We start from the raw sequence: 25616 nt of genomic DNA, 5'->3' as shown, positions 1-25616 counted from the left end.
GTCCCGGTGGGCTCAAACTCTACCTAGTGTACCTGGGTCATTGAGGGGATTAAGCAACTTGCCAAGGGTCACAAGGAGCAGTGAGAGATTTGAACCCACAACCTCAGGGTACTAAGGCTGTAGTTCTAACCATTGCACCTTATTGATGTCAGTTGTGTACCTAATAGTATTCTATAACCATCCACCATTCTATAACACCTCTCACCTGCCCATGCCCCTCTCATGTCCACAATAACTTGAAGTTTTGCATGACCAATTTTGCTTACGCAATTTCTAGAATACCGACTTAGAGCAGTTATATGCGCAAGTGCTAATTGGTTCCAATGAAGTTTCAAGTTTATTTAGGAATTTTATAAACCGCCCAATCTGTCTTCTAGGCAGTGAATATTACGTTAAAAACATGTATGAGGTAACTATACATCCGTTAAAACAATAATCATTGTTAAACACATTTAAAAAACAATACAAAACAAACAGGAACAAAAAAGGGAAAGAAGGGTAAAACTACAATTTATCAAGTAAAAGAGAGAACATATAGGGAAAGAACAACAAGGGAGGGAATAAAACTATGTAGCCCTAAAAAGAATGAAGGCTATTTATTTATTTATTGGGTTTTATCAACTGCCTTTATGAAGACATTCACCCAAAGTGGTATACAGCTTGTTAGATTCTATGGTCTATCGTTGCTCATTAACACCAATTGGTTCCTTATTAGCAAATTAATTTACACGTGCAACTGACCTTAGTCTATTACATACTTGTGCTTATTTTCATACTAACCTTGGATTCCATATATGATGCCTAGATTTGCTCATGCAATTTGAGTAACGAGCTCAAAAACATCAATAATTGGGTGCTAACAGCTAATCATTGATGTTAATTGGCACACATCTGGCTATGCACTATTCTATAAGGCATGCCATATATCCCTAAAGGGGACATGGCCACAGGAGGGCATGGGCATGTCATGGACATTCCAAAAAGTTGTGCACGTGTTATGGAATACCGTCTCCATGCTACTAACTTGGATGTCAGCATTTACACCAGGTTTCCGCAGGAGTAACACTGCCACCTAAGGGTAGAGTATGTGAATTGGCACCATGTGCTATTTTATGATTGACTAGCTGATGCCCCAGCGTTGCAGGGGTATTTAATTATAGCAATAACACTGTAAATGGATTCAAATAAAGATACTTTATAGTGGTGAATGAAATTATTTTTTTACAGCTTTATAAAAAGTACAATATTCAAATTATAATGTGAAATATTTGACAAAATGAATACAATACAACTAACAGAAAACTTGATAATAAACAACATTTTTAGTTTCACCTCCAGGAGCAAGAACATATAAATTCTTGGGTGAACCCACCCTTGAGCAAGCAACATAGAGTTGACCATGGGAAAAACAGGGGGATCTTAAAGCCACTCCACAGTATGTAATAGTCTGTCCCTGTGATTTGTTGATTGTGATAGAGAATGCAAGTATCACTGGAATTTGCAATCTCTTAAACTGAAAAGGAAGATGTGTTGCAAGTTTCGTTCAAATCGGGCAAGCCGTTTTTGCGTTGGCAGCTTTGTACAATTTTTCCAGTGACATGAATGGGTGAAATCTGATTTTCTCTTTGGAGCTCCGCCCACGTATGCTAGTGGGCCGCGAGACCCCCAGAACATATCACCCCAGGTAGTGAGGGATCTTCATACCAAGTTTAGTTCAAATCGGGCAAGCCGTTTTTGCGTTGGCAGCTTTTTACATTTTTGTCATTGACATGAATGGGTGAAATCTGATTTTCAGTTTGTAGCTCCGCCCACGTGTGCAGGGGGGCCGCGAGACCCCCAGAACATATCACCCCAGGTAGTGAGGGATCTGCATACCAAGTTTCGTTCAAATCAGTCAAGCCGTTTTTGAATTACAGTGAGAATGGCAGCTTTTTACATTTTTTCCATTGACATGAATGGGTGAAATCTGATTTTATGTTTGTAGCTCCGCCCATGTGTGCAGGTGGGCCGTGAGACCCCCAGAACATATCACCCCAGGTAGTGAGGGATCTGCATACCAAGTTTCGTTCAAATCGGTCAAGCCGTTTTTGCGTGATCGCGGCACATACACACACACATACATACACACATACATACCTCCGATTTTATATATATAGATTTGTTTTGATTTTTCAGAGTCCATTTTATAGAATCCAGCCCTAAGTGTAAATCTGAATGCCAAACTTTATAGAAACTGGGAATTTGTGTGCAAAGCCACAGCCAGACTAACATGGATTCTGCTAGGGCGGCCGGCATTTTGCTGTGTGTGAAAAAAATTCAAGGAGAAACTATTTTATGTTTTGTGTACTGGCTCAAACTGACCCAGGGTTTCTTGCTTGAAGTTTCACATTTCACCTTTGAAATACTGCAAATAATTAAAAACAAAAACATCTAGGCAGTTTACAATCTTGGGGAAGAACAATAAGATATAGAAGGATATTTAAAATATAATATATTCCATAACATTAAAACAATTTAAATAAATACAAAAATTCTTCATTTCAAAGTGAAACTTTTTCAGTAGAGCATTCATGTGCACAATAGCAAAAAATAGTGCAATGTCTTCTGAACACTGAATTAAGTTGTATGGCAATACCTTTAAATCCAATAGGAGGAAATTTTTTTTCTCGCTCAATGAATAGTTAAGCTCTGGAACTCATTGGCAGAGGATGTGGTAAAGGCAGCTAGCTTAGCTGGGTTTAAAAAAGATTTGGACAAGTTCCTGGAGGAAAGGTCCACAGTCTACTATTGAGACAAACAAGGGAGAAGTCACTGAATTCTCTGGGATCAGTAGAATGCTGTTTTCAATCCATAACCCTACTCCCCTCTGCCCACCAACCTAGCCAACAGAGTAATAATAATTTTAGAATAATAACAATAATAATTGTATTTCTTATATACCGCTCAACCAGAAGATCCAGGCGGTTCACAGCAAGAGAACTGAGGCATATCAGCGAAGATGCATGATACAGTAGGAATCAGTAGAATTCAATGCTATACAATACAATAAAATACAACATGATACATTCCCCTTAACCGTATCCATGGCATCCTGTTTGTCTGTCTTGTCAGTTTAGATTGTAAGCTTCTTGGAGCAGGGATTGTCTTCTTTGTGACTCTGTACAGCGCTGCGTACGTCTGGTAGTGCTATAGAAATAATTCATAGTAGTAGTATTACTCTTTGGGGATTCTGCATGGAATGTTGCTATTTGAGTTTCTGCCAAGTACCTGTGACCTGAGGTGGCCACCGCTGGAAACAGAATATTGGACTAGATGAGAGACCATTGATATGATCCAGTATGGTTATTCTTATGCTTGTTTTTTTTTTAATGTTTATTGAAGATTTTTACAAAAGGCAACCCTAAAAGAAAAACCAAGAGATTTACAAAACCGTAAACAATATAGCTAATTAGCAAAGAACTTCACATAAGTATACATTGTGAATCCCCCTCACCCAGTCTCCCCAACCCAGCATCTCTCTCCTTCTCACAGTAAAAATCAGCAAATAAACACATGTTCTCAGGCAAAGCTAACCCAAAAAAAGTACCCAACAGGGATCTAAAACAAGTGGTAATCAAATAGACTCTCTCCAGATCAAGTAGGAATCCCACACCTTATGATAAAGGGGCATAGTGTGAGGGCAATTTAGACATAAGATATACACTTCTCCCTCCCTATTTGCGGTTTCAATTATTCACGGTTTTTAGCTTGCTGGCTTCTTCCCCCCCAATTATGTCAGCCGATTCCAAGCGTTTACAGAGAAAATCGCCGATTCCCAGCACTTTCTTCACCGTGTTTTGTCTCTCCTTCAGGACCAGGCCAGGCTTCCCACCAGGTTATTTGCGGTTTCACCGTATTCACGATGGTTTTTTAACAGAAAAAAAGCGAATTTGAAAAAGTTATTTGAAATATGAAAATGTTATTTGCGGTTCTGTTAATCCCCTATCACAGCGCATAGGGAGTCCAGACGAACCGGTACCCTGCAGAGATCCGGGACATTTCTCTGTTTCCAATGGGCCGCAATTTCAAGGCGCCCTGCCGTGAACAAATGCAGAGCAAAAACATGCTTTGGAAAACCCCCGAATCGGGGCCTTTAGTTATTCGTATTGGAAAAGATTCCCTAGACCAGTGTTCTTCAACCACCGGTCCATGGACCAGTGCCGGTCCACAGAAATTTCCTGCCGGTCCACAGGGCCAGCACGTGCATCAGGCCTAAGACAGTGTTCTTCAACCGCCGGTCCGCAGTGTGATCGATGCGGCGTTATCTTCGAGCCAGCTCCCTCTTCCTAACTGATTCAGTGCACAAAGCCATGGGCAGTGGCTCTTACGGGCGTCCTGCGCCTGAACCGGAAGCCTTCTCTCTGACGTTGCAACGTCAGAGGGCTTCCAGATGAGGCACGGGACGTGCAAGGTGCAATTAGTACTATTATGGGGGCGGGGCTTGGGGTGGAGATGGGCGGGGTCTGGCCCACAACTTAGCCCAGTGTTCTTCAACCGCCGGTCCACAGAATAATTATTTTATTTCTGCCGGTCCTTAGGTGTAAAAAGGTTGAAAAACACTGCCCTAGACTGAGGCTGCCACTTTTGCGTGGTCCAGGGTAGCTTGGAAAGAGTTATCCCTTCCCACCAGCAGATGGAGGTAGAGAAACTACGGTTATCATATGGCTCATATCATATGGGCTGACTAGATTGCGAGACATCCGGCTTTTATGTCCGTCTCTCCTTTAGTTTGCCTAAACTGAAGCGAGGCCCAAGCGCCTCCAGTGACAGAGCCGAGTCGCGAGCCCCAATCGAGTTCCCGCCCGCCCCTCGCGACCCCTGCGTCGGCGGCGTCGAGGCGCACGTGCGCGCGCGCGAGCGAGCGAGAGAGAGAGAGAGCGAGCCCCTGCGCCTGCGTCCGGGCCGCCCCGTTGTTAGGTGGTCAGAGGCGGCGGACGCCATTTCGGGGAGCTGCGGGCGGTTCGCGTCGAGGCCGAGCCCCGGATTCCGCCTTCTCCGCTTCCCTTCGTCTCATGTAGGCGAAGCGAACGCCGTTGGGCTAGTCGGGGGTTTCTTTTTTTTTTCTCTCGTAGATCGCGATCCTCGCCCGGGCCCGGGGCCACGGAGAGCCGAAGGGCGTGCGGCCTGCACCGAGACCCAGGAAGTGAGCGCGCCGAGACCCCGCCTCAGGTAACGAGGGGGTCGCAAGAGTGGGGACGGATTAACGGAGGAAGGAGCGGGAGGTGTTTCGCCATTTACTTAGCTTTCTAGCCCCCCCTCCGCGGTGTCTTGCGATATATCTTCCTATGGCATTCCTCAGTCGGTGTTCAGGTGGGTGAAGAGGTGGGGAGAGCATTTGTCCCCGCAAGCAGCGATCTCATCTGCAAATGAGCCACCAAACGGGCGGGGACGAGGACACACTTGTCCCCCTCTGTGCAAGAACCAATTGAAGGGATGGCGCTGGTAGACGGCAAACTTGACCACCTTGTTTAAGAAGCTGCCTCACCTCACCCTGAATTCTTTCTTCCTCATTAGATTCTCCGTCTGCCATAATGTCCTCTTCACCGTTGTACCCAGCTACTCGCTGGTGTCCGAGCATTTTCAGTGTAATACAAGAACAGAAGAAGTTGCCACCACTGGGTCAGACCAGAGGTCCATCGTGGTTCCTGGCCATTTCCCTCATCCTTTAGGAACCTATCCAAACCTTCCTTGAAACCCTTATACTGTAACCTATCTATATTTTTCTTCTAACCAATTTGCACCACTCAGTGACCTCTTATCTATTTATACACTGCAATTCGCTGACTGTACAGCTATTCTTCATTGTGAACCGCCTAGAAGTCGCAAGATTATGGCAGTATAGAAAAAACAAAGTTATTATTATTATTATTCCCAGCGCCCAAGCATGGGATTTCCCCGGAGGCTTTTCAAAAGCCAGCACTTTGTCCGGTTTTTGAAAAGCTTGGAACAAATCGCTGTCGTGCAAGAGCGCATGCGCGGATGCCGTGTGATGACATCGCACGTGCACGTGACATCGTAGCGTCGCATTCGCAGATGCACTGCTGCCTGACAAGAGCAGGGGGTGGGGATGGGTGGAATTGGGCGGGCCTGGGGGCAGCTCTAGGGGGTTCCAAGCAGGAACTGGCGAAGCTTTCCTCGGTGCAAGCCGCTGGAGAGTTGCAGCGGGCCCTGCATTGTGCGCGTATGTCAGAAAGTGCTTTCAATGACACAGTCTAGGGCTCACACACTCGCCCCTGCCCTGCTGCCTCTGGGGGGGGTTGCTCACTTTGCCCAAGCTAGCTCGAGTTTTGATTGCTTACAGGCTGCAGCAATAAAGAACTCTGCAGGTTTTTTAAGTTCAAAGGTAGTGTGCCACAAACGTTTTGAAGATGCTTGAGGACATCCAGAAGTGTGCTGACGTTGACCTGGTGATATCACACACATGTCTAACGACATCACATCGACGTCCACAATGCACGAATGTCTTGAGCCTCCTGTTACCACTGGGGGGGGGGGAGTTGCTGGAGGAGGACAGTTGTCAGTACCAGCTGACTTCCTATATGACTTGCCTCTCACCACGAGAGGACGTCCTGTAAGCAGTCAGCTGGCGCCTCTCCTCAAGCGTCTCCCGGCCCACCTGAAATCTGCTGCAACACACAGTTTGCGATACACTGTTCTGAGGCATGGAGAGTTGGGAGCTGCTGGGACTAAAGAAAAAAGTGCATTCTTTCGATGGGGCCTCTAAAGCAGTGCATGGCCAACAGAGGGTTGGTGGTGGGCTCACACAGGTGTCATCTCACAAGGTTGATATTAACATAGAAAAATAGAAATAGATGGCAGATAAGGGCCACGGCCCATCAAGTCTGCCCACTCTAATGACCCTCCCTATTTATCTATTGGCACATGTTCTATTAAAATAAGTGGGCTATTGTGCCTGTTCAAAACCACCTCTGCACTGGAGCACAGCACAAGATTCTCAATCGGCTGAGACAGTGTATTGCTTCAAAGGTGGGCTATAAATCCCAATAATTAAATAAAGAGTTGGGGCTTTTATGCATTGAGACAGAAAAGCTAGGCCCAGTCTCCCAAGATGTCCCCCCAATATACCGCACTTTTCTTGGCAGTTTAGCAGCCCTCCCCTTGCTTGAGCATTAAAAATAAAAATTCATCTTTTCTAGTGACACCTCTCATGTTTTACCTTTGACTTAGGAGCAATGCCCGCCCACTCTTGCCTCTGTCTTGGAAAATGGCAAGGTCTGTCAAATAAGGGAGTTTTTCTCCACACAGACTGACCTCACTCTGTGCCTCTCAAGATACCCAAAGTGCTGTCAGACACCACCATTTCCAAAAGTGGCAGTGCTGGAAAGGGGAGTAGGTGGGCATTACTCCTGTACCTTCAGGGTAGGGTGGGGAGAGGCTACTAGACACTCAAGATAATAAAGGGGATGAAACTCCTCTTGTATGAGGAAAGACTAAAACGGTTAGGGCTCTTCAGCTTGGAAGAGAGACAGCTGAGGGGAGATATGATTGAAGTGTACCAAATCCTGAGTGGCGTAGAACAAGTGGATCAATTTTTCACTGTCAAAAATTACAAAGACTAGGGGACACTCGAAGAAGTTACAGGGAAATACTTTTAAAACCAATAGAAGGAAATATTTTTTCACTCGAGAATAGTTAAGCTCTGGAACGCATTGCCATATGATAGATGTGTCAACCCAATAGAAAGTAAGTATGTAATCTGTAACTAGGTAGTACTCTAGGCTACTGAACTAAATGAATCAAAAACAAAATTACTCTGGCTCGGCCCAAAGTTAGAACACCTGCCCACCATCTTCGCACTACCCACAGGCGCTGCTTAAGCAAGGTCTTTGGCATCACTATTGATTCTTCTCTCTCCCTCAACGACCTCCTCAACTCCTTGACAAAATCATGCTTTTTCAGCTTCCACATGCTGAGCAAAATAAGATCCTACTTTCGCCAAAAGCATTTCACCGTCCTCGTCCAATCCATCATCCTCTCCAAACTTGACTACTGCAATGCCATTTACTTATGCCTAACAAAAAAAAGTCTTCAAAGACTCCAGCTTATCCAGAATACTGCAGCCAAGTTGATCTTTGCAAAACGCAAATCTGACCATGTCTCCCCACTCCTGTCCAATCTTCACTGGCTCCCAGTGATTTCCAGAATCCATTTCAAATGCTCCTGCCTGGCTTTTAAGATCAATCACGGCGTCCTTCCTCCCCTAATCCCACTATCCTTTAACTCCTCGAGTCCTGACTCCATCAGACTCGCCCAAAGATATAAACTATCCTTCCCCTCTACACGGTATTCTCTATGCAGGTAAACTGGAAAAATCTCTTCTCTTCAAAATCACAGGTCTCTGGAACGACCTTACTATCCCATTGCGGAACCTGGGCTCTCTTCAACTATTCCGCAAGCAACTGAAAACTTGGCTCTTCTCTAACATGTAATTCTATTTTCCCCCTTACTCTTCCATCCATTCTATATATAAGCTCATGTAAACCTTTTCCTTTCTCTTCTAATATTTTAAGTTCTTGTAAACCGTGCCGAGCTCCACTTCCGTGGAGAGGATGCGGTATATAAACTTAAGGTTTAGTTTAGTTTAGTGGTAAGAGCGGATAGCGCAGCTGATTTTAAGAAAGGTTTGGGTAATTTCTTGGAGGAAAAGTCCATAGTAAAGGAGAATCAGGAGTAAGTCCTTCATGAAAATGTAGGTGAAGACCCCTATGAGACCCCCAGAGGATATTTTTAAGAGAGACGTGCTTTTGAATGCAGTTTTGAATAATGAAAGAATCATATCTCTCCTTGTCAGCAGAAACAATATGCTTATGTAAGAGGTTCATCTTTGCTCTAGTAGCTGCATTGGATATTTCGGGACTTTCCAAGAAGACAAACCCAAACAAAATGTCCTACCAAAAGTTATCTGATCTGCTGACAAAACAACAATCAAGCTCAGGGAAGTGGGGGACCTACTATCAGAAATTATTGAACTTAGTATTAAGAATGCATTGTCAAGGGAATATAGAAAAGTCAGATTTGACACTAGGTGAAATCATGCTTCAATATAGCTCTGAGATAAGTATGCAGACTATACAGTCAATAGATATAAGAACATAAGCAGTGCCTGTGCTGGGTCATACCAGAGGTCCATCATGTCCATCAGGTCCAGGACCTGTATAGTAATCCTCTATACCCTTTTCCTTCAGGAAATTATCTAATCCCTTCTTGAACCCCAATACCGTACTCTGTCCTATCACACCCTCTGGAAGTGCATTCCAGGTGTCCACCATCCTCTGGGTGAAGAAGAACTTCCTAGCATTGGTTCTGAATCCGTACAGCTCCTCTTAATTTTTCCTAATGCCCTTTCGTTCTTGTAGTTTTTGAAAGTTTGAAGAATCTGTTCCTCTCCACTTTCTCTTTGCCCTTCATGATCTTGTAAGTCTCTATCATGTCCCCTCTAAGTCTCTGCTTTTCCAGGGAAAAGAGCCCCAGTTTCTCTAATCTTTCAGCATATGAAAGGTTTTCCATACCTTTTATCAATCGTGTTGCTCTTTTCTGGATCCTCTCGAGTATCGCCATATAAGATGTGTGAACCCAATAGAAAGTAAGTATGCAATCTGTAACTAGGTAGTACTCTAGGCTACTGAACTAAAGTATATAAGTAGCATACCGGATGGCTTAAGCTTCAGGATGGATTCATAACAGAAGCTGGCTACTCTGTATGTCATTCATTGGCTCGATTTGCCGTACTTTGTTCCATGTAAGCTGACTTTTGTCTATTTCTAATAAACCTATATTATATACAGCAATTGGGTTGTTGTTGCGATGTCATATTCTGAAAAGGTTAGCAGCGCCTTTTCAATAGTCTGTTGTTGAGAAAGACATGGGGGAAGCTACTGCTTGCCCTGGATCGGTAGCATGGAATATTGCTACTCCTTGGGTTTTGGCCAGGTACTAGGGACCTGGATTAGCCACTGTGAGGACGGGCTACTGGGCTAAATGGACCATTGGTCTGACCAAGTAAGGTTATTTTTTTGATTTTTTTTTCATGTTGGAAGGAGGGGGTTTTTGGTTGGAGGTGCATCTATTTACCAGGGATATTTTTTTATTGCTGGGGAAGCATCAGTTTTGTGAGGGAGGGGGGAGAGGTATCTACTAGACTTTCAGAGCTGGCGAATGTAGAAACTAATCATCGGTCATACAATGACGGAGAAGGCAGACATTTTGAAATGAGCTGCAAATTGCAGCAGCGATTTGCATGCTTATTGATTGATGCATAACCACAGTATGTTTTCTTGTTAATTTTATAGTAGAAGTGTGTGGTACTGCTGTGTGGCCTTCTGTATTGGCACTTAGGCCTTAACACAGAATCTAATTCTTAGTCTTATATAAGAACATAAGCAGTGCCTCTGCTAGGTCAGACCAGAGTCCATCATGCCCAGCAGTCCGCTCACGCGGTGGCCCATCAGGTCCAGAACCTGTATAGTAATCCTCTATCTATACACTTCTATCCCCTTTTCCTTCAGGAAATCATCTAATCCCTTCTTGAACCCCAATACCGTGCTCTGTCCTATTACACCCTCTGGAAGCGCATTCCAGGTGTCCACCACCCTTTGGGTGAAGAAGAACTTCCTAGCATTGGTTCTGAATCTGTCCCCTCTTAATTTTTCTGAATGCCCTCTCGTTCTTGTAGTTTTTGAAAGTTTGAAGAATCTGTCCCTCTCCACTTTCTCTATGCCCTTCATGATCTTGTAAGTCTATCATGTCCCCTCTAAGTCTCTGGCTTTTCTAGGGAAAAGAGCCCCAGTTTCTCTAATCTTTCAGCATATGAAAGGTTTTCCATACCTTTTATCAATTGTGTCGCTCTTTTCTGGACCCTCTCGAGTATCGCCATATCCTTCTTAAGGTACGGTGACCAATACTGGACGCAGTACTCCAGATGCGGGCGCACCATCGCCCGATACAACCAAATCATCTCCTAAAAATAGAAGCTCAATTTGGTTTACTGCTTGGAGGGGGCAGTGGTGCATTTATTCCTCCATGAGTACAAGTTGAGCCCAGAAGTTTGGGCTGTATGCATTAGGGGCTCCCAAGAGCATGGGATTGTTTTACTTTACAAGTCATGGGCTTCATAGTGATTCTGGAGGTAGCTCCCTGGACAGAGGCCCAATAAAGTTGCTTCAGTTGGTTCTCCCTACTCATAGACTTCCCATGGTTTTAGGAGTTGGAAGCATAACTGCTTCTGGTGAGATAGCCCTCTCCTACAAGGAGTGTCCTCGGATGCCTACAAGTGGATTGTTATGACCTCTAATGTATCCTGGGTTGTGAAGCACATTGCTCGAGTCGGTAGAAAAAGGGTGCTTGTCTACCAGCTGGACTCGAGTTTTTGCACTTATTTCAGAGGAAGGCAATTGAAGCAATGTTGGACCTTATCACAGCAGTAGCACATAACAAGTGGGGGAGGAGGGAATATGGAGCTTGGCAGAGGCCTGGGAAACTGTGTTATTTGTAGGTAGGCTGAAGATCTGGGGTCCTCTTGACAGTTCATGTTACCAGAAAATACAATATTGAAACAGTCTTTCACAGTTGAACTTTGCTAGATCTGATTTTTGCTGTTTTCCGGTTCTACCTACTGCGATGCAGCGAGATCCGGAAAACAGCAGCAATCATGACACAAGCTGCAGAAGCCTTAGAGAATATGCTAGATCTGGTGGAGTGGGAACAAGCCACCCAACTCCTAGTGGCTTGTTGGGTTCAGCTAGCCTTTAATTTTATGGCCTTGAGGCTAAATGTCAAGGTGGAACTGTCTTTCTGCTGCAGACTTGGCCAGCATCGACATCAGTTCATCCTTGGCCCAGGTAGGAGCTGCTGTACATGTTCCCTAATTGGAAGAGTGCTACAAAAGAGGACAAACATGCCGTTTATGCTTGGTACTCCTAATTGGCCTGGACAGGCCTTGATGATACACAGATCTGGTTTGTCAATCGCTTGAGCCCTGTTATTTCTGCCCAGATTCAGGGTTGTTCAGATTCCACAGTTCACATATACAGTTGGATCTAAGCTGTTGGAGGAAGAAGTAACCTAATGTGCAGAAGTTCACTTCCTCCTCCTGCAATGCAATCTTTGTGAGCGAGGAGGAGGAAAGAGAACAGTTGATTATCTACACCCTGCCACCCTCTCCATGGCAACAAGGTGAGTGTGCCTTGGGATGTAGGATGGACAAGTTGAGGGTAGACATGAGGGGGGAGGCAAGCAGAGCAAGGTGAGAGTGCATCAGTGTGTTGGAGGGCAGGCAGAACAAAGCAAGGTGAGTGTGCTCCTTTGGGTTGGGGGGAGGCAACAAAAACTGCCCCCAGTTGGGGGGAATTTAAGCTTGAGGGAGAATGATAACTGGGGAGAAGAGAGTAAGAGGTTGGGAGTATTGCATGCAGGAGAAGACTTTGGAGGCAGAATTTGAGATCTTGCTTAGAGGGAGATGGAGCTGAGGAGGGAAAAGGCAGGAAGAGAAATTCTGTGCAAAAATACTAAACATGAACTGTAAAATTTTGCATAGAATTCCTCCAGGAGTAAGATGTAGAAGAGAAAGGCGTTGAACATTTCCTGTGTGGGAGTTGGCAGCTCAGGATGGTTTGAAAGCTGAGGATATTCGCAAGTACATGCTCATAATCCCAGTAGCAGGGCAATAGGCACTCCTTCAGTTGAGTCATATAATTTTAATATTGAGTTGGCTAAGGCCAGGCATTTTGGCTCTTTCCCCAGTGGAAGGCACATAAGGTATCATCTGCTTTTGGTCCCTTCAAAAACGAGACCAAAATAGATGAAAGTTTGCCATGAAGTTAATTTATCACCTCAACCCTGATGAAGTTAATAAAACATGAATTTGTCAGGAGAGGTGTCACCGTGAATAAGACCAGTTCAAGATAAGTTATTTAGATAAGCTATTTATTGGACTTTTGAGTATACGTAGTGAGCATAAGTAGTTTGAAGAATATCATGTAAATAATTAAGAAGTTTTATTAGATAAAGAAAAAAGTTGAAAAATAGGATAAATTCATTGTGGACCGATGAAGAGCTGAGGTGAATTTTTAGAGTCATACTCTGTCTTAGGATCCAGCACGCTGCATCAGTTTGAAACACTTATGAACCCCTTATATTTGATGTGATTGCTCTATATTCAAGCATTATTTCATCATGCCCTACTTTTGGCTTGGTATGTTGGTCTATAATGTTCCAGAAATTTGCTTTCTAATGCTATTTGTGTGTTGAAGATCTGCTTTGTTAGTAGTATACTGGAAATTCCAGGGCTTACATAATCCACTCTTGACTTGTATTAGCAGTGTTCGAGGAAAGGAAATTAGCAGGTAAGAAATTTCATCATGTGCTCTTGCATCCACTTGTTATACTGAAATCCTTACATGTTAGTCTCAATACCCAAGAGTACCAGGAAGCTGTTGGATTTTACTACTTTTCCTATGCTTGTCAAGTAATTTGTACCAAATGGAAAAACAATTCTAGATAGATCATGCCCTTCTGGTAGAATTGTGTGTGTGAAATGTTGACAGTGGAGCACGTCAGTCAATATAAGTTTAATGTGCAACTATGGCAGCCTTTGCAACTGTACTTAGAGCAGATTATAAATCATCATTGCTAAGACCTTTTATTGCAGTGGTCTCAAACTCAAACCCTTTGCAGGGCCACATTTTAGATTTGGGGGTCCTCAGAAAAAAATAGTTAATGTCTTATTAAAGAAATGACAATTTTACATGAGGTAAAACTTTATAGTTTATAAATCTTTCCTAGTATTCTTCCCACCTCCTTGAGGCCCCTCTTGCATCCCTTTTCATCAATCCCAGTATTTCTTCTCCACCACCACATTCCACATTACTCTCTCTCTTCTCCCACCACCATGTCCAATAGTTCTCTCTCCCTCCCTATACCCAACAATTCTCCCCTTTCTTCATTTTCCCATGTGTACCACATCTCTTTCCTTCTCACTCAGCCACACAATTCTCCCTTTCTATTACCTCTCCCACCTCAGCTTCTCTTTCCCTTACTCCAGTCTTCAATCCTATGGCCCAAGTTTATGCCCCCTCCCTCATTCCTTTCTTCCATCTTTTGTCCACGATTATGCCTCTTCCCTCCCAAGTCCCAGGCTCCGAAGTCAGAGGAAAGGCTTCCGGGTCAGCTGTAGGAGCCACTGCCTACAGTTTTTGTCAAGAGAAATGACTGCAGCTGGAAGGAGGAGGGAGCCGACCAGAAGAAACCACCCACAGGAGGGGAGCGTGAAACTGGGACACAATGGAGGGAGGGAGAGTGAGAGGGGTGCGTTGGGACACCGAAGATTTAATGAGGACCCCCGTTCGTAAGTGCAAATCCAACGTAAGTTGGATGTTTGTAAAATGGGGACTGCTTGTAACCTCATGGCCTACACCAATGTCAAGCTGCAGGAGTGAAGCTGGCTTGGTAGGAGCCACTATCGTCATCCTTCCCGACTGCGCTGGGTGGCTCACAACCCTTTCTGATACTTCTAATTGCTCTGGACTGGCCCTGGAAACCTTGGTACTTATATCTTATTGAGTTGTTGAAAGGGATTCCCCTTCTATTCCTGAGGGGTTGAGACTTTGTAAGGCAGGTTTGAGTGGAGATGGAGGCTCCAGATCTCTTATGGCTTGACCCTTGAGAGGTGGCACCTTGCATGGCAGCGGAAAGACAGTTCCTGAGGAGTTAAGCTTTGATGACTTTCCACCTTTTAAGGCTTGCAAATCCTCAACTTGGTTTGCATAGATGTAGTCCGAAAGACCTTTGAAAACTAGTGTGCGTTATCACTTTCTCCCTGGAGGGTGCAGATTCTGGATATTGTGGAGTTCCTTCAAAGAGGCTTCAAGCGAAGTCTGACTTTGAACTCCTTGAAGGTGCAGGTGGTGATGCTCACCTACTATATGGGGAAAATTAAAAGTTGTCTCATGCTGGCACAGGTGGATGTAGCCTGGCTTTTTAAAGGGTGGCACATTTGTGCCTTCCAGTCCAGTCCATTCTGCTTTCTTAGAATTTGAGCTTGGTCCTTAATGTTTTCAGGGCTGCCCTTTGAGACATGGGCAACCCCCCTAAAGGAGCTTGCTCTGAAGATGGTCTTTTTGGTAGCCATTGCTTCAGCATGCAGAGTTATGGAGTTGCAAGCGTAGTCATGCTGTGACTTGTTCCTCTCTTTTTGGAGAATTCCATCTCCATTTGTATTGTGCTGTCTTTCCTGATTAAAGCGATCTCCCTATTCCTCGTTAAACAAGAACATAAGAACATAAGCAGTGCCTCCGCCGGGTCAGACCATAGGTCCATCCTGCCCAGCAGTCCGCTCCCGCGGTGGCCCAAACAGGTCACGACCTGTCCAAATCACCAGAAGGGGCCCCCATGCCACCCTGGTTTCCCATTGAGTGCTATCTTCCCATCAAAGTCCTAGCCCTCCGGTCTTGCACATGCACGACCGGGTTTCTATACTTATTTTCTGGTTAGCTTTCTCAGTATCCCACGATCCCTTTATCCCTCAGGAATCCGTCCAGTCTCTGTTTGAATCCTTGTACCGTACTCTGCCCAATCACGTCCTCCGGTAGCGCATTCCAAGTGTCCACGACCCTTTGGGTGAAAAAAAACTTCCTTGCATTCGTTTTGAACCTATCTCCCTTTAGTTTCTCCGAATGCCCCCTCGTACCTGTTGTCCCCTTCAGCCTGAAGAATCTGTCCCTATCCACCCTCTCTATGCCCCTCATGATCTTGAAGGTCTCTATCATATCACCCCTGAGCCTCCTTTTTTCCAGAGAGAAGAGATGTGAGCCTTCCCTCCTTTGAGGTCCAGGTGTTTGTGAGGCATCAGGAGAAACTTCACAAGCTGGAGGTGCCATTTTACCTGGGTCAGGGAAGTGATTTTACAGCTTGCATCTGCTGGAACAAGCAGATACTGAGGTGTCTGAAGGACGCTCTGCCCATGAGATCACTTGGAAAAGAGTAAAATGGGCCATCTGCGGTATGGTGGTGTGACCACTGCTGCATTTCTTTGCAAGGCATTACAAAGTAGGTGTGTGTGTTGCCACAGACTGGACAGTCTTTGGCAGGGTGGTCATTCAGGGAACTTGTCTTCCCAGCCCAGTGAGGTTCTGCTTGGGTACATCCCAGTAGTCCAGAATGGTGCAGTTTGTAATCCGCCTAGTTGATAGGCAGAATAGAAATTTTTAAAATAAATAAATAAGTAGATACTAAGGAAGATGAAATTTAGTTATCTGTTAATTTCCCCTCTTTAGGTAGTACCATTCTGCTACCTGCCCTGGAAGACTAGATGTTTGGGATTCATTGGGGTTCTCTGTTTCTCTTTCAGGTAGTGGAAAAATAATTGGCTAATTTCCTTATGCTGACGTGGCAGATAGGGCTTAGGTGTGGCATACAGGACTTTATACTGCTCAATATATCAGTGATGTTGGAGGTAGCAAATTGAGTTTTCCCATCTGCTGGTAGGAAAGAGGATAAGCCCTAGTTGTTCAGACTGGTGCAGCAAGACTAAAGGAAACGGAGAGAAATGAAAGTAGACAAAGACCTTGTGGCTTATGCAGTCGGCCCCTCATGTCATCTACTATCACGTCTTCTTCCTATGTACAGTATGTGTTCCAAGCTTTCTTGAATTTATATACAGTTTTCATCTCCACTACTTCCACCGGGAGGCCTTTCTATGAAGAAGTATTTCTTTAGATTACTACTTTGCCTTCATCTACGCCCCCCTCATTCCAAAGCTTCCTTTGAATTGAGACTTGCCTCATCTGCATTTAGGTATTTAAAGATCTTTCATTTCTCCCTTCTCCCAAAGTATACATATTGAGCTCTTTGTCCTTATACACTTTATATCAAAGACCACAGGCCATTTTAGTGACCATCCTCTGGACTTGACTCCGTGCTATTTATATCATTTTGAAGGTGTGGTTTCCAAAATTGTACACAGCATTCTAAATGTGGTCTCACCAGTCTTATACTGGGACATCATCACAGAAATTAATAGGTATGACTAAATTTCATATTAATTTATTCCTTATGGCATAACAAGTTAAAAACCTGAGTGAAGGAGGAGCTTACTGGTTAGAGTAATGAGACTGCGAACCAGGGAAGCCAGACAAAGATAACATGTAGTTTTATTTGTAAATTTTGTCAAATTTGGCTTTTAAGGCCTGACCTGTAGTAATGGCATATATCATTTCTTACTGTTGCCTGCAGCTCTAGCAACTTAGCTTTTTCTCATCCAAGGTTCATCACATACTGCACTCTTTTTTTCTGTCTATTTTAACTATTTTGAAAGCTATCCAAGAATTTGCATTTTACTACCTATATTGTATTGTATTTATTATATTTGATATACCACTTATACATGAGTATTAAGTGGTTTACAAAACTAAATACATTAGGCACTTTGAACTTCACTGTCCCAAACGGTCTCACAATCTAAACTAAAGTGCCTAAGAGAAAAAGAACATCATTCATATATTAAAGATAAAAATAGAAAGATAAGAAGGCGCTCCAGAAAGATGTAGAGAACCATGGAAAGTGAAGCAGAGTGGTTACATTGTAGAGAAAAAGAATAGTAAATGGTAGAAAACTGGACCACTCGCTTCAAACTGAAACTAAACCCAGAAAAAACCAAGTTCTTCCTTGCTAGTCCCAACCACAAACTAACATCCACCACCCTGCATCTTAATGGCATAACATATCCAATCAACGCTACTATAAAAATCCTCGGAGTCATCTTGGACCGATGCCTCACTTTAGAACAACACACTAACACCCAGGTCAAAAAATGTTTTTCCACCCTGTGGAAACTCCGCTCCATCAAACATTACTTTGATTTTCCCACCTTCAGATTGCTGGTCCAATCCCTAATTCTAAACTCCCTGGATTACTGCAATATCATATATCTGGGCTCCTACAAGAAAACCATTAAACGACTACGACTTATTCAGAATACCGCAGTCCGCCTCATCTACGGGCTCAAAAAATCAGACCACATCAGCCCTTTCTACAAGAAACTTCACTGGCTACCGTTCGAAGCAAGGATCATCTTCAAATTCGCCTGCCTCTGCTTCAAAACCCTAACTGGCTCAGCCCCGATATATCTTTCACGCCACTTCACCTTCCCAGGCTCTAACCGTACACGCAATGCACACCTGTTTGCCTACCCCTCCCCAAAAGGATGCATCCACAAAAGATTCTTCGATAAAACCCTCTCATTCCAAGCTGGCAAATGGAATGACTGCCTGTCCACTCTCATCTCTCTTGCCCCAACGTACCAATCCTTCAGGAAATCGCTAAAAACATACCTCTTTGATAAATTCCTCTAACCCCCGTCCCCCCGACCAAACTAATAATCCCTTGCCTCCCTCCCTACCCTTCCCCTCTCCCCATGCAACAATTATTGGATCCTTTTGTAATTGTCACTGGTTTATGCCATATAATTGTTAACCAATTCTCCGCACCTACATTGTTTAAATCGCTCTGAACTGTTTTTCGATACGCTGTAACCTCGATGTAACTTTGCTATAACTAAGCTGTAACTTCGCTGTAAATGTACAGTCTCTTATCCTGTAAACCGCTCTGAACTGTTTTGTGGTATTGCGGTATAAAAAAATAAAGTTATTATTATTATTATTATTATTATTAAATCTAACGAGATAAATATAAGTTACTATATCAGGCAGGAGAAAAGAAATATAAAAAATAAAAGACAAGTCCAGCAAAATAAAAACGAAATTCAGAGCTAGCCTCATGCAATGGATTCAAACTACACTCATGGAAGGTCAATACCCACATGACCAAGGAGAAATCATAATCACCCCAATTCTAAAAGACCACAAAGGTCCAATAGATTCCCCCTCCAATTACCTACCCATCGCCTCAATTCCATTATATGTTAAACTAATAGAAGGTCTGGTAGCACAATACCTCACAAATTACCTTGAAGATCACAACTTATTACACCCCACTCAAACAGGGTTCAAATCCAACCACAGTACAGAGACACTACTAGTATCCCTACTAGATATAGCCCGAAAGCACCTTAGCAAAGGAAGAAGGATGCTGATTATCCAACTCGACCTCTCTGCCGCATTTGACCTGGTAGATCACACCATACTTCTTCAGATTCTAGAAGCCATAGGGATCTCAGGTGGGGTATACAATTGGTTCCAAGGATTCCTCAAAACAAGAACATACAGAGTAAAAACTAAAGATCTTTCATCCGACCCCTGGTCTAACCCCTGTGGAGTACCTCAAGGGTCACCTTTGTCGCCCATGCTCTTCAACCTCTTCACATCCTCCCTTGGTACCATTCTAGACAACCTAGAAGTAACTTCATTCAGCTACGCAGATGATATAACCATACTCCTCCCCTTCGACTCACAAGACCCCACTCCAACAGACAACCTGAAAAAAACACTAGATGCAGTGGAAAAATGGATGCTAGACCACAAACTGAAGCTCAACCCAGACAAAACAAAATTTCTATTGCTTGAAAAGGACAAAACCCCATCTATAACTGAACTAGAAATAAACGCCACCAAATACCCCATACAGCCCGTTCTTAAACTCCTAGGAGTAACACTAGACAGATGCTACACCATGCAGGCCCAAATCAACAAAACCACTGAAAAAGCATTTTTCACCATGCGCAACCTACGTAAAATAAGAAAATTCTTCGATAAAGATCAATACAGATTTATAGTCCAATCCCTAGTCCTGAGTCTAGTGGACTACTGCAACATCCTCTACCTACCATGCCCCACATACCTAACAAAACAACTACAGACTGTACAGAACACAGCCCTCAGACTGATCTACTCGCTTGGAAAATTTGACCACATCACCAACGCCTACCTAGATTCACATTGGCTACCTATACAAGCCCGCATTCAATTCAAACTACTGCCTACTATTCAAAGCGGAACTGCACCCACCCACCTAAATAACCGCCTAAATCGGAACCTCTCATCCAGACAAAGGAGAACCCAGTCCCCTTTCTCCTACCCCCTCTTCAAAGGAACTCAGCGCAAAAAGATGTACGACCACCTACTAGCAACACAGGCAGCACAATTGGACCCCTACATCTCCAACCTGCTGACAGCAACCACTGACCTCAAAACGTTCTGTAAAGAAATCAAAACCCTGCTATTCAAAAAATTTATCCTGATAGCTTAACTCCCCTCCCCCCTGTAATTCCCTCCCTCTCACCCTCTCTACCTGTATTATCCCCCCAAGACTCAACATTGTAACCAGCCTCCACTCTATAATTATCTCCCAACCTTCCAGCTCATCTGACGTTTTCCTAATTTTTCTACTTATCTTACCCCCTCTTCTCAAATTTTACTATGAACCAGTTCCTTAATTGTATTATGTAATCAGCTTCTAAATTGTAACTTTCTTCCTGGAAATATCCAGTTATCCTAATTGTATCTTTTTCCTGGTAATGTCCAGTCATCTTCTGATGTAATTCGCTTAGAACTGCAAGGTATAGGCGGAATAGAAGTCAGTAATGTAATGAAAGGTATGAATAGTTGGAGGGAAAAATTGCAGATAGTGGGAGATGCTAGTTTGCGGATTATGGAGACTATCGCATAGAGTTCCATAGTGTTGATGAGAGAAAATTGATTTCAGTAGTTTTCAGAAGGAGAAGTAGGATGTTTCCTTAAGGAAGCTATGAAGCATGGCGTTCCTAAGGTTAGGACCTGCATATGAGAGAGCTCTCTTTCTAGTTGTTTGTAGTTTTATTAATCTTGGTCTAGGGACTTCAAATCGATCGTGATATGATGATCTCAGAGTTCTAGTAGCTTGATATCTGGCCAATTTATTGTACAGATCATGAGGAAGTTGAAGATGCCAGGTTTTGAAGACTAGACAAAGTAGCATGATTGATCCATTTAGTTATTGGCAGCCAGTGCAGATCAAATAGAATCGGCGTAATATGATCATTAATGGGCGCACTAAGAGTCTAGCTGCAGTGTTTTGGGTTAACTGCAGGCGGGACAGGTTGATTAAGCTTGACCCTAGGAGTAATGTGACGACTTGTAATAAATGCATGAATTAGTTTAGCTAGATTATTTGCGGTCAGGACAGGTTTTATTTAGTTGGCGCAATAGTCTTGGTGGTAGAAACACATTTTTACAACGTGGCTTATTTGCAGCGCATTCCTAGAGTCAATATTTCAGGCTTGATTTAGATGGTTTTGCCAGCAAGTTCAGGAAGTTTGCGTGATAGCCACATGGCGAATGATTGGATAGTTGCTGTAGGTTCTACCTGAAATGGATGCTTATAGGCTAGGCTACCCCAGTGGCTGTGAAGGAATCTGTCCACTTGTTTATTGCATTGCTTGTCTTCTAGTGAATTATATTATGCTAGTATTCTCTATGTTAACTTTTTTAAATACCATATAGTTTTATACCCTGCAATTGTCAACAAGGATTTGTTGCGGTTAACAAGATTTGAGATCAATCATTACAATTACAATAAGATTCTAGAGAGCGTTGAAGGATAATGGTCAGATAGTTAACAAGGAAAAGAGGTAGGTTTTTAACATTATCCTGGAGGGGCCTGATGTGGCTCTTCCAGAATATGGAATCCTGGAATTCAGAGTTAGATTCAAATAGTTTTTGCCATTGAACTTGGTGGGGGGGAAGGAAAGGTCAGCTCGAAACGTTGTCTTTCTTGATTTATGGAAGGAGCAGGGAACCTTGATGCCCGATACTAGTCCTTTAGAGTTATCTCCATAAATTGCTTTGTAGGTCATGCAAGCAATCTTGACATGAACTTTTTTTTTTCATTGGCAGCCGATAGTGGGCTAGCCTTCCAATATAAGCATAAAGATATACCCTTGAATAAAGTAACCAAGTTGTCCGAATTGTTAGTAGGAATTCTGTTAGATAATCAGAACAGCTACTCAAGTCCTCCAATAATGAAGATTCAAAAGGATCAAAGTACACCAAAACGTGAAGCAAGGAAAACAGCACAGTGGGCCTCAATGGGTCAATAAAGATTTGTTCCGGTTCATTGAGGCCCGTTGTGGTGTTTGCCTTGATTCAAAGAATCAAACAGTTTTAAGGATAGAAGTCAGAATCTGGAGGAAGATAAAATCAAATGTATCCTTACAAATAAAAAGAAGAGCCTAAAATAGAACCAGACAGAAGAGCCCCCTCCCTCTTAAATCTTCAAGACCCTCAAGCAACCATTTTGTTACTCAACATCATTGCTAATTGCAGGGGATCAAAAATACATGTATAGCATTCTGGTATTTGATATGACACACTTGCAAGGGATGTAATAACTCTTTTTAAATTATTATTATTTTTGTCCAGGTGTCTGAAAGAATGGCTGATGATATAGATATTGAAGCAATGCTCGAGGCTCCTTACAGGAAGGTGAGAAATGTGCCAATGTGTTTACTTTTAAAACTTTAATTTAGCATTTTTCATGGAACTACTGCTGAATTGTATACTAACGTCCCTGGAGCCCTCATTTTTTTAAACCTTCTTTTGGAGAATATTACGTATAACTTGCAAGTCATTTACTGTTGATGTAATTATTATGTGCAGTAGTTTCACTTCAGCGTGATGAATAAATGCCCATCTATCTCTCTTTGTAGACTTGCCTAACGATATCTCACCTCTACTCCCATGAATTCACCTTTGATTCCAGTGTGAACTGTCAATCATAAGGTAGTAATTGAGTGACGTATCGCTGTACCGTGGTCCCCTAGGTAAAAATGACTTACCTAAGACTTGCCGAGCTCAAGTTTGGCATAGCAAAAAAAAAGGTGAATGCACTGGTTTGGGAAAGTGGCAGGGGTCCAAGAATAAACTGTATACCAGTCCATATCGAGCAAAACTGTTTCAATGTGCAGTGTGCTCTTTTAAGAGCTTCATGTTCTTTTATAAATTTGCAAGGCTGGTGATGGTTGATATTCTAGGTAGCAATCGGCCATTGATGGTGAAAGTCTTGCAAAATTCTTGGATCCCTGAATTTAAAAAAAATTTTCTTTGCAAGTAAAAGAGAGCAGTAGTCTAATTTTATCTAAAACTAACTTTACTGTTTTTTGAGAGGTTTTTGTTTAATGAGGTTCTGTCACGTTATATTTATAGTGTGTCAGATGCTACAAAAACCTTGTTGAAATGCTTAGAGTAGTTCCTTATGGTACAAAATTTCCAATCATTTAATAGGCATTTTTTTCTTTTGATTCACCGTGGTGGTGAAGGTATTAATACTGCATGTCTTAGTATTGGTTTCACTGACAAACTGTTAAAATTTCTGAAATGTTGTAGTTGTTTTCCTGGTATAACGGGCATGATTTTAGTAAGCTCAAGATATTGTTAAATATGTAACATTCAACACAGCCATAAAGCAACAAGTTAATTGGATAACTTGTTTTAACATTTTAAACTGTGTGCATATATGTATATAATCTTCTAGCAGATATTTATGAATTCAATAGAATCTAAGAGAGCTACTATTTTATAATGTAAAGATTCTTATGCCCTAGTTTTTAGAGTGGATATTTTCCATGTAAACCAGGTGTGTGGAATAGGGCATGTTTAGGTTGGACTGGTGGATAATTGATGACTTTCTTAGGAGTCAACATTACTAAAGCAGTGTGAATCCCTGTTTGCTTCAGGGCGAGATGTGTGACAGAGGTGGCATCAAGCTCTTACAGTCCCAACCCTCCAACGAAAATGGGCGAAGATCTCAGGAGTGGCATCCGTCACAGGAAATCGATAGTGGCTGGCTGCTAGCGTGGCCACTTGGGGCTTAGGCAAACATATAGCCTTGGTATTAATCACAGGGACCATAGCACAAAATGAAAGCTTAAACCTGAAATGACTTTCACGAGCCAATTAAAAAAAAAATACACAAAAAAAACAAAACCCCAAACAAACCACCATTGTAACCACTTGAGTGCTCTAAAGCTACAGGATAAACCATGTAAGAAAATACTTGAAACATGCATTTTTCGAATTGTGTAAGCAGAGTAATTTCTAGTTTTATATTATTACTTTAATAACAATTAACAGTAAGCAGCAGAGTGGTTATATAAATAGCCCTTGTAATATTTTTGTAATATTCCACACATAACTCTAAATAAGTAATTAGTTTTAAATTGTTTTGTATTTTCTCATTCCTATCCCCATTTTCCTTTGACCACTTGAAATGTTTCCACTTCGTCCTCATGATGTTCTTCTATCAACCCTGCTTAGGATGAGAACAAGTTGAGCAGTGCTAATGGCCATGAAGAACGCAGTAAGAAGTGAGTGTTTTGATTTCTTAGTTGGTCAACTAGGATGAAACAAGCTTTAGGAATCTAGAATTTTTATGTAAGCAGTACTAGGACAATGTTTTGGGGCCTGTTAACCAAACACTTGTACTTTTTTGGTACATGAATAACGCTATTTAGTAATATTCCAGTAAATTACATGTATAAACAGGAAATTTGTGAATATTAAGGGAAAATTAAAAGTTTGGTTGATTAGAATTCTCTAAATTGTGCATTTTTATGACTGAGCTGCTCTACCCGTGCAAAAGGCATATGAGTCTTGAACCAGTGGATTTTGTCTTCCATTGGTTGTGAGACCCTGCAGAAAGGTAACATAGTAACTGGTGTCAGTCACATTATTTTCTCTGCCTTAGAGAATGACACGGGGAAAAAATCTGTCCCCGTCACCGGCCCACCATCCTCTTCACCGCCCCGTCACCGCCCCGCCACTGCCATCCCATTCACCGCCCCGTCACCGCCACTGCCATCCCATTCACCGCCCCGTCACCGTCCCCGCTGCATCCATATAAGCCTTAGTACTGTAATATTTAGCTTATTCCTTTCTTATAAATCAAAGTTCCTACTGCTGAACTAGAGAAAGAGATGTTCAGCTGGCAGGGCTTTGTTTATAAATTTTTATCAACACAACTAATATGCTACTTTATCCGAAAGCAAAAAATAAATAAATAAATAGAATTTTTTTTCTACCTTTGTTGTATGGTTTCTGCTTTCCACATCTTCTCATTCAATTCCTTCCATCCACTTTGTGTCTTCTCTCTGCGTCTTCCATTTGCTGTTACTGTGCCTCTCCCTTCACCACCCCCCCCCCAATTGGTCTAGCACCCATCTTCTTCCCTCCGCTCCCCCATAGTCTGGCATCTGTCTTCTTCCCACTCTGTCTTCCACATTTCCCTTCAGGGTCTGTTCCTCTCCACCCTCCTTCAATGTCTGTCCTATTCCTTTCCACCACCACCCTTCCCTTCCTCCTTTACCATCTGTTCCTTTCTACTACCCTTCAGCTCCTCTGGCGTGGCCTATCTATCTACCTACCTTCCTCCCTCTTATTTTCATGGCATGTTACAATGTAATTTGTGCAAGCCACTGGAGCCTGCAAGCTCGGTCCCTGTCCCATCCCCACAAACCATCTTGCTTCTGTGCTCCTATTTTCCCCATTTCTAATATCTCCCCTATGTATCTGCCATTGCCCCCCCCCCTGTGTCCATATACCATCCCCATGGCATGTCCCCTTTATGTCTCTGTC

The 25616-nt window shown here is 42.9% G+C and overlaps 1 protein-coding gene across 4 annotated transcripts in view; it reads left to right on the top strand.

The window, feature by feature from the left end:
* Positions 1-4596: 4596 nt before the first annotated feature.
* RBM39 (RNA binding motif protein 39) overlaps positions 4597-25616 on the top strand; it is a 137933-nt gene continuing 116913 nt past the window's right edge. The window contains exons 1-4 of one of the 4 annotated variants that reach the window (XM_033963393.1): positions 4830-5208; positions 22407-22469; positions 22694-22766; positions 24300-24349. Coding sequence is in view for 3 of the 4 variants with exons in the window: in XM_033963389.1 (XP_033819280.1) it covers positions 4673-4678; positions 22407-22469; positions 24300-24349 (119 nt within the window). In the remaining variant the exon portion in view is untranslated. Of the gene's footprint in view, positions 4679-4829; positions 5209-22406; positions 22470-22693; positions 22865-24299; positions 24350-25616 lie in introns of those variants that run through there. The other 3 variants (XM_033963391.1, XM_033963389.1, XM_033963390.1) reach the window with 3 other exon arrangements.

This window comes from Geotrypetes seraphini, chromosome 11, assembly GCF_902459505.1.
Source record: "Geotrypetes seraphini chromosome 11, aGeoSer1.1, whole genome shotgun sequence".
NCBI lineage: Eukaryota > Metazoa > Chordata > Amphibia > Gymnophiona > Dermophiidae > Geotrypetes > Geotrypetes seraphini.
Note: the sequence above shows the minus strand (reverse complement) of the source record. Positions and strands in the feature narration are given on the sequence as shown.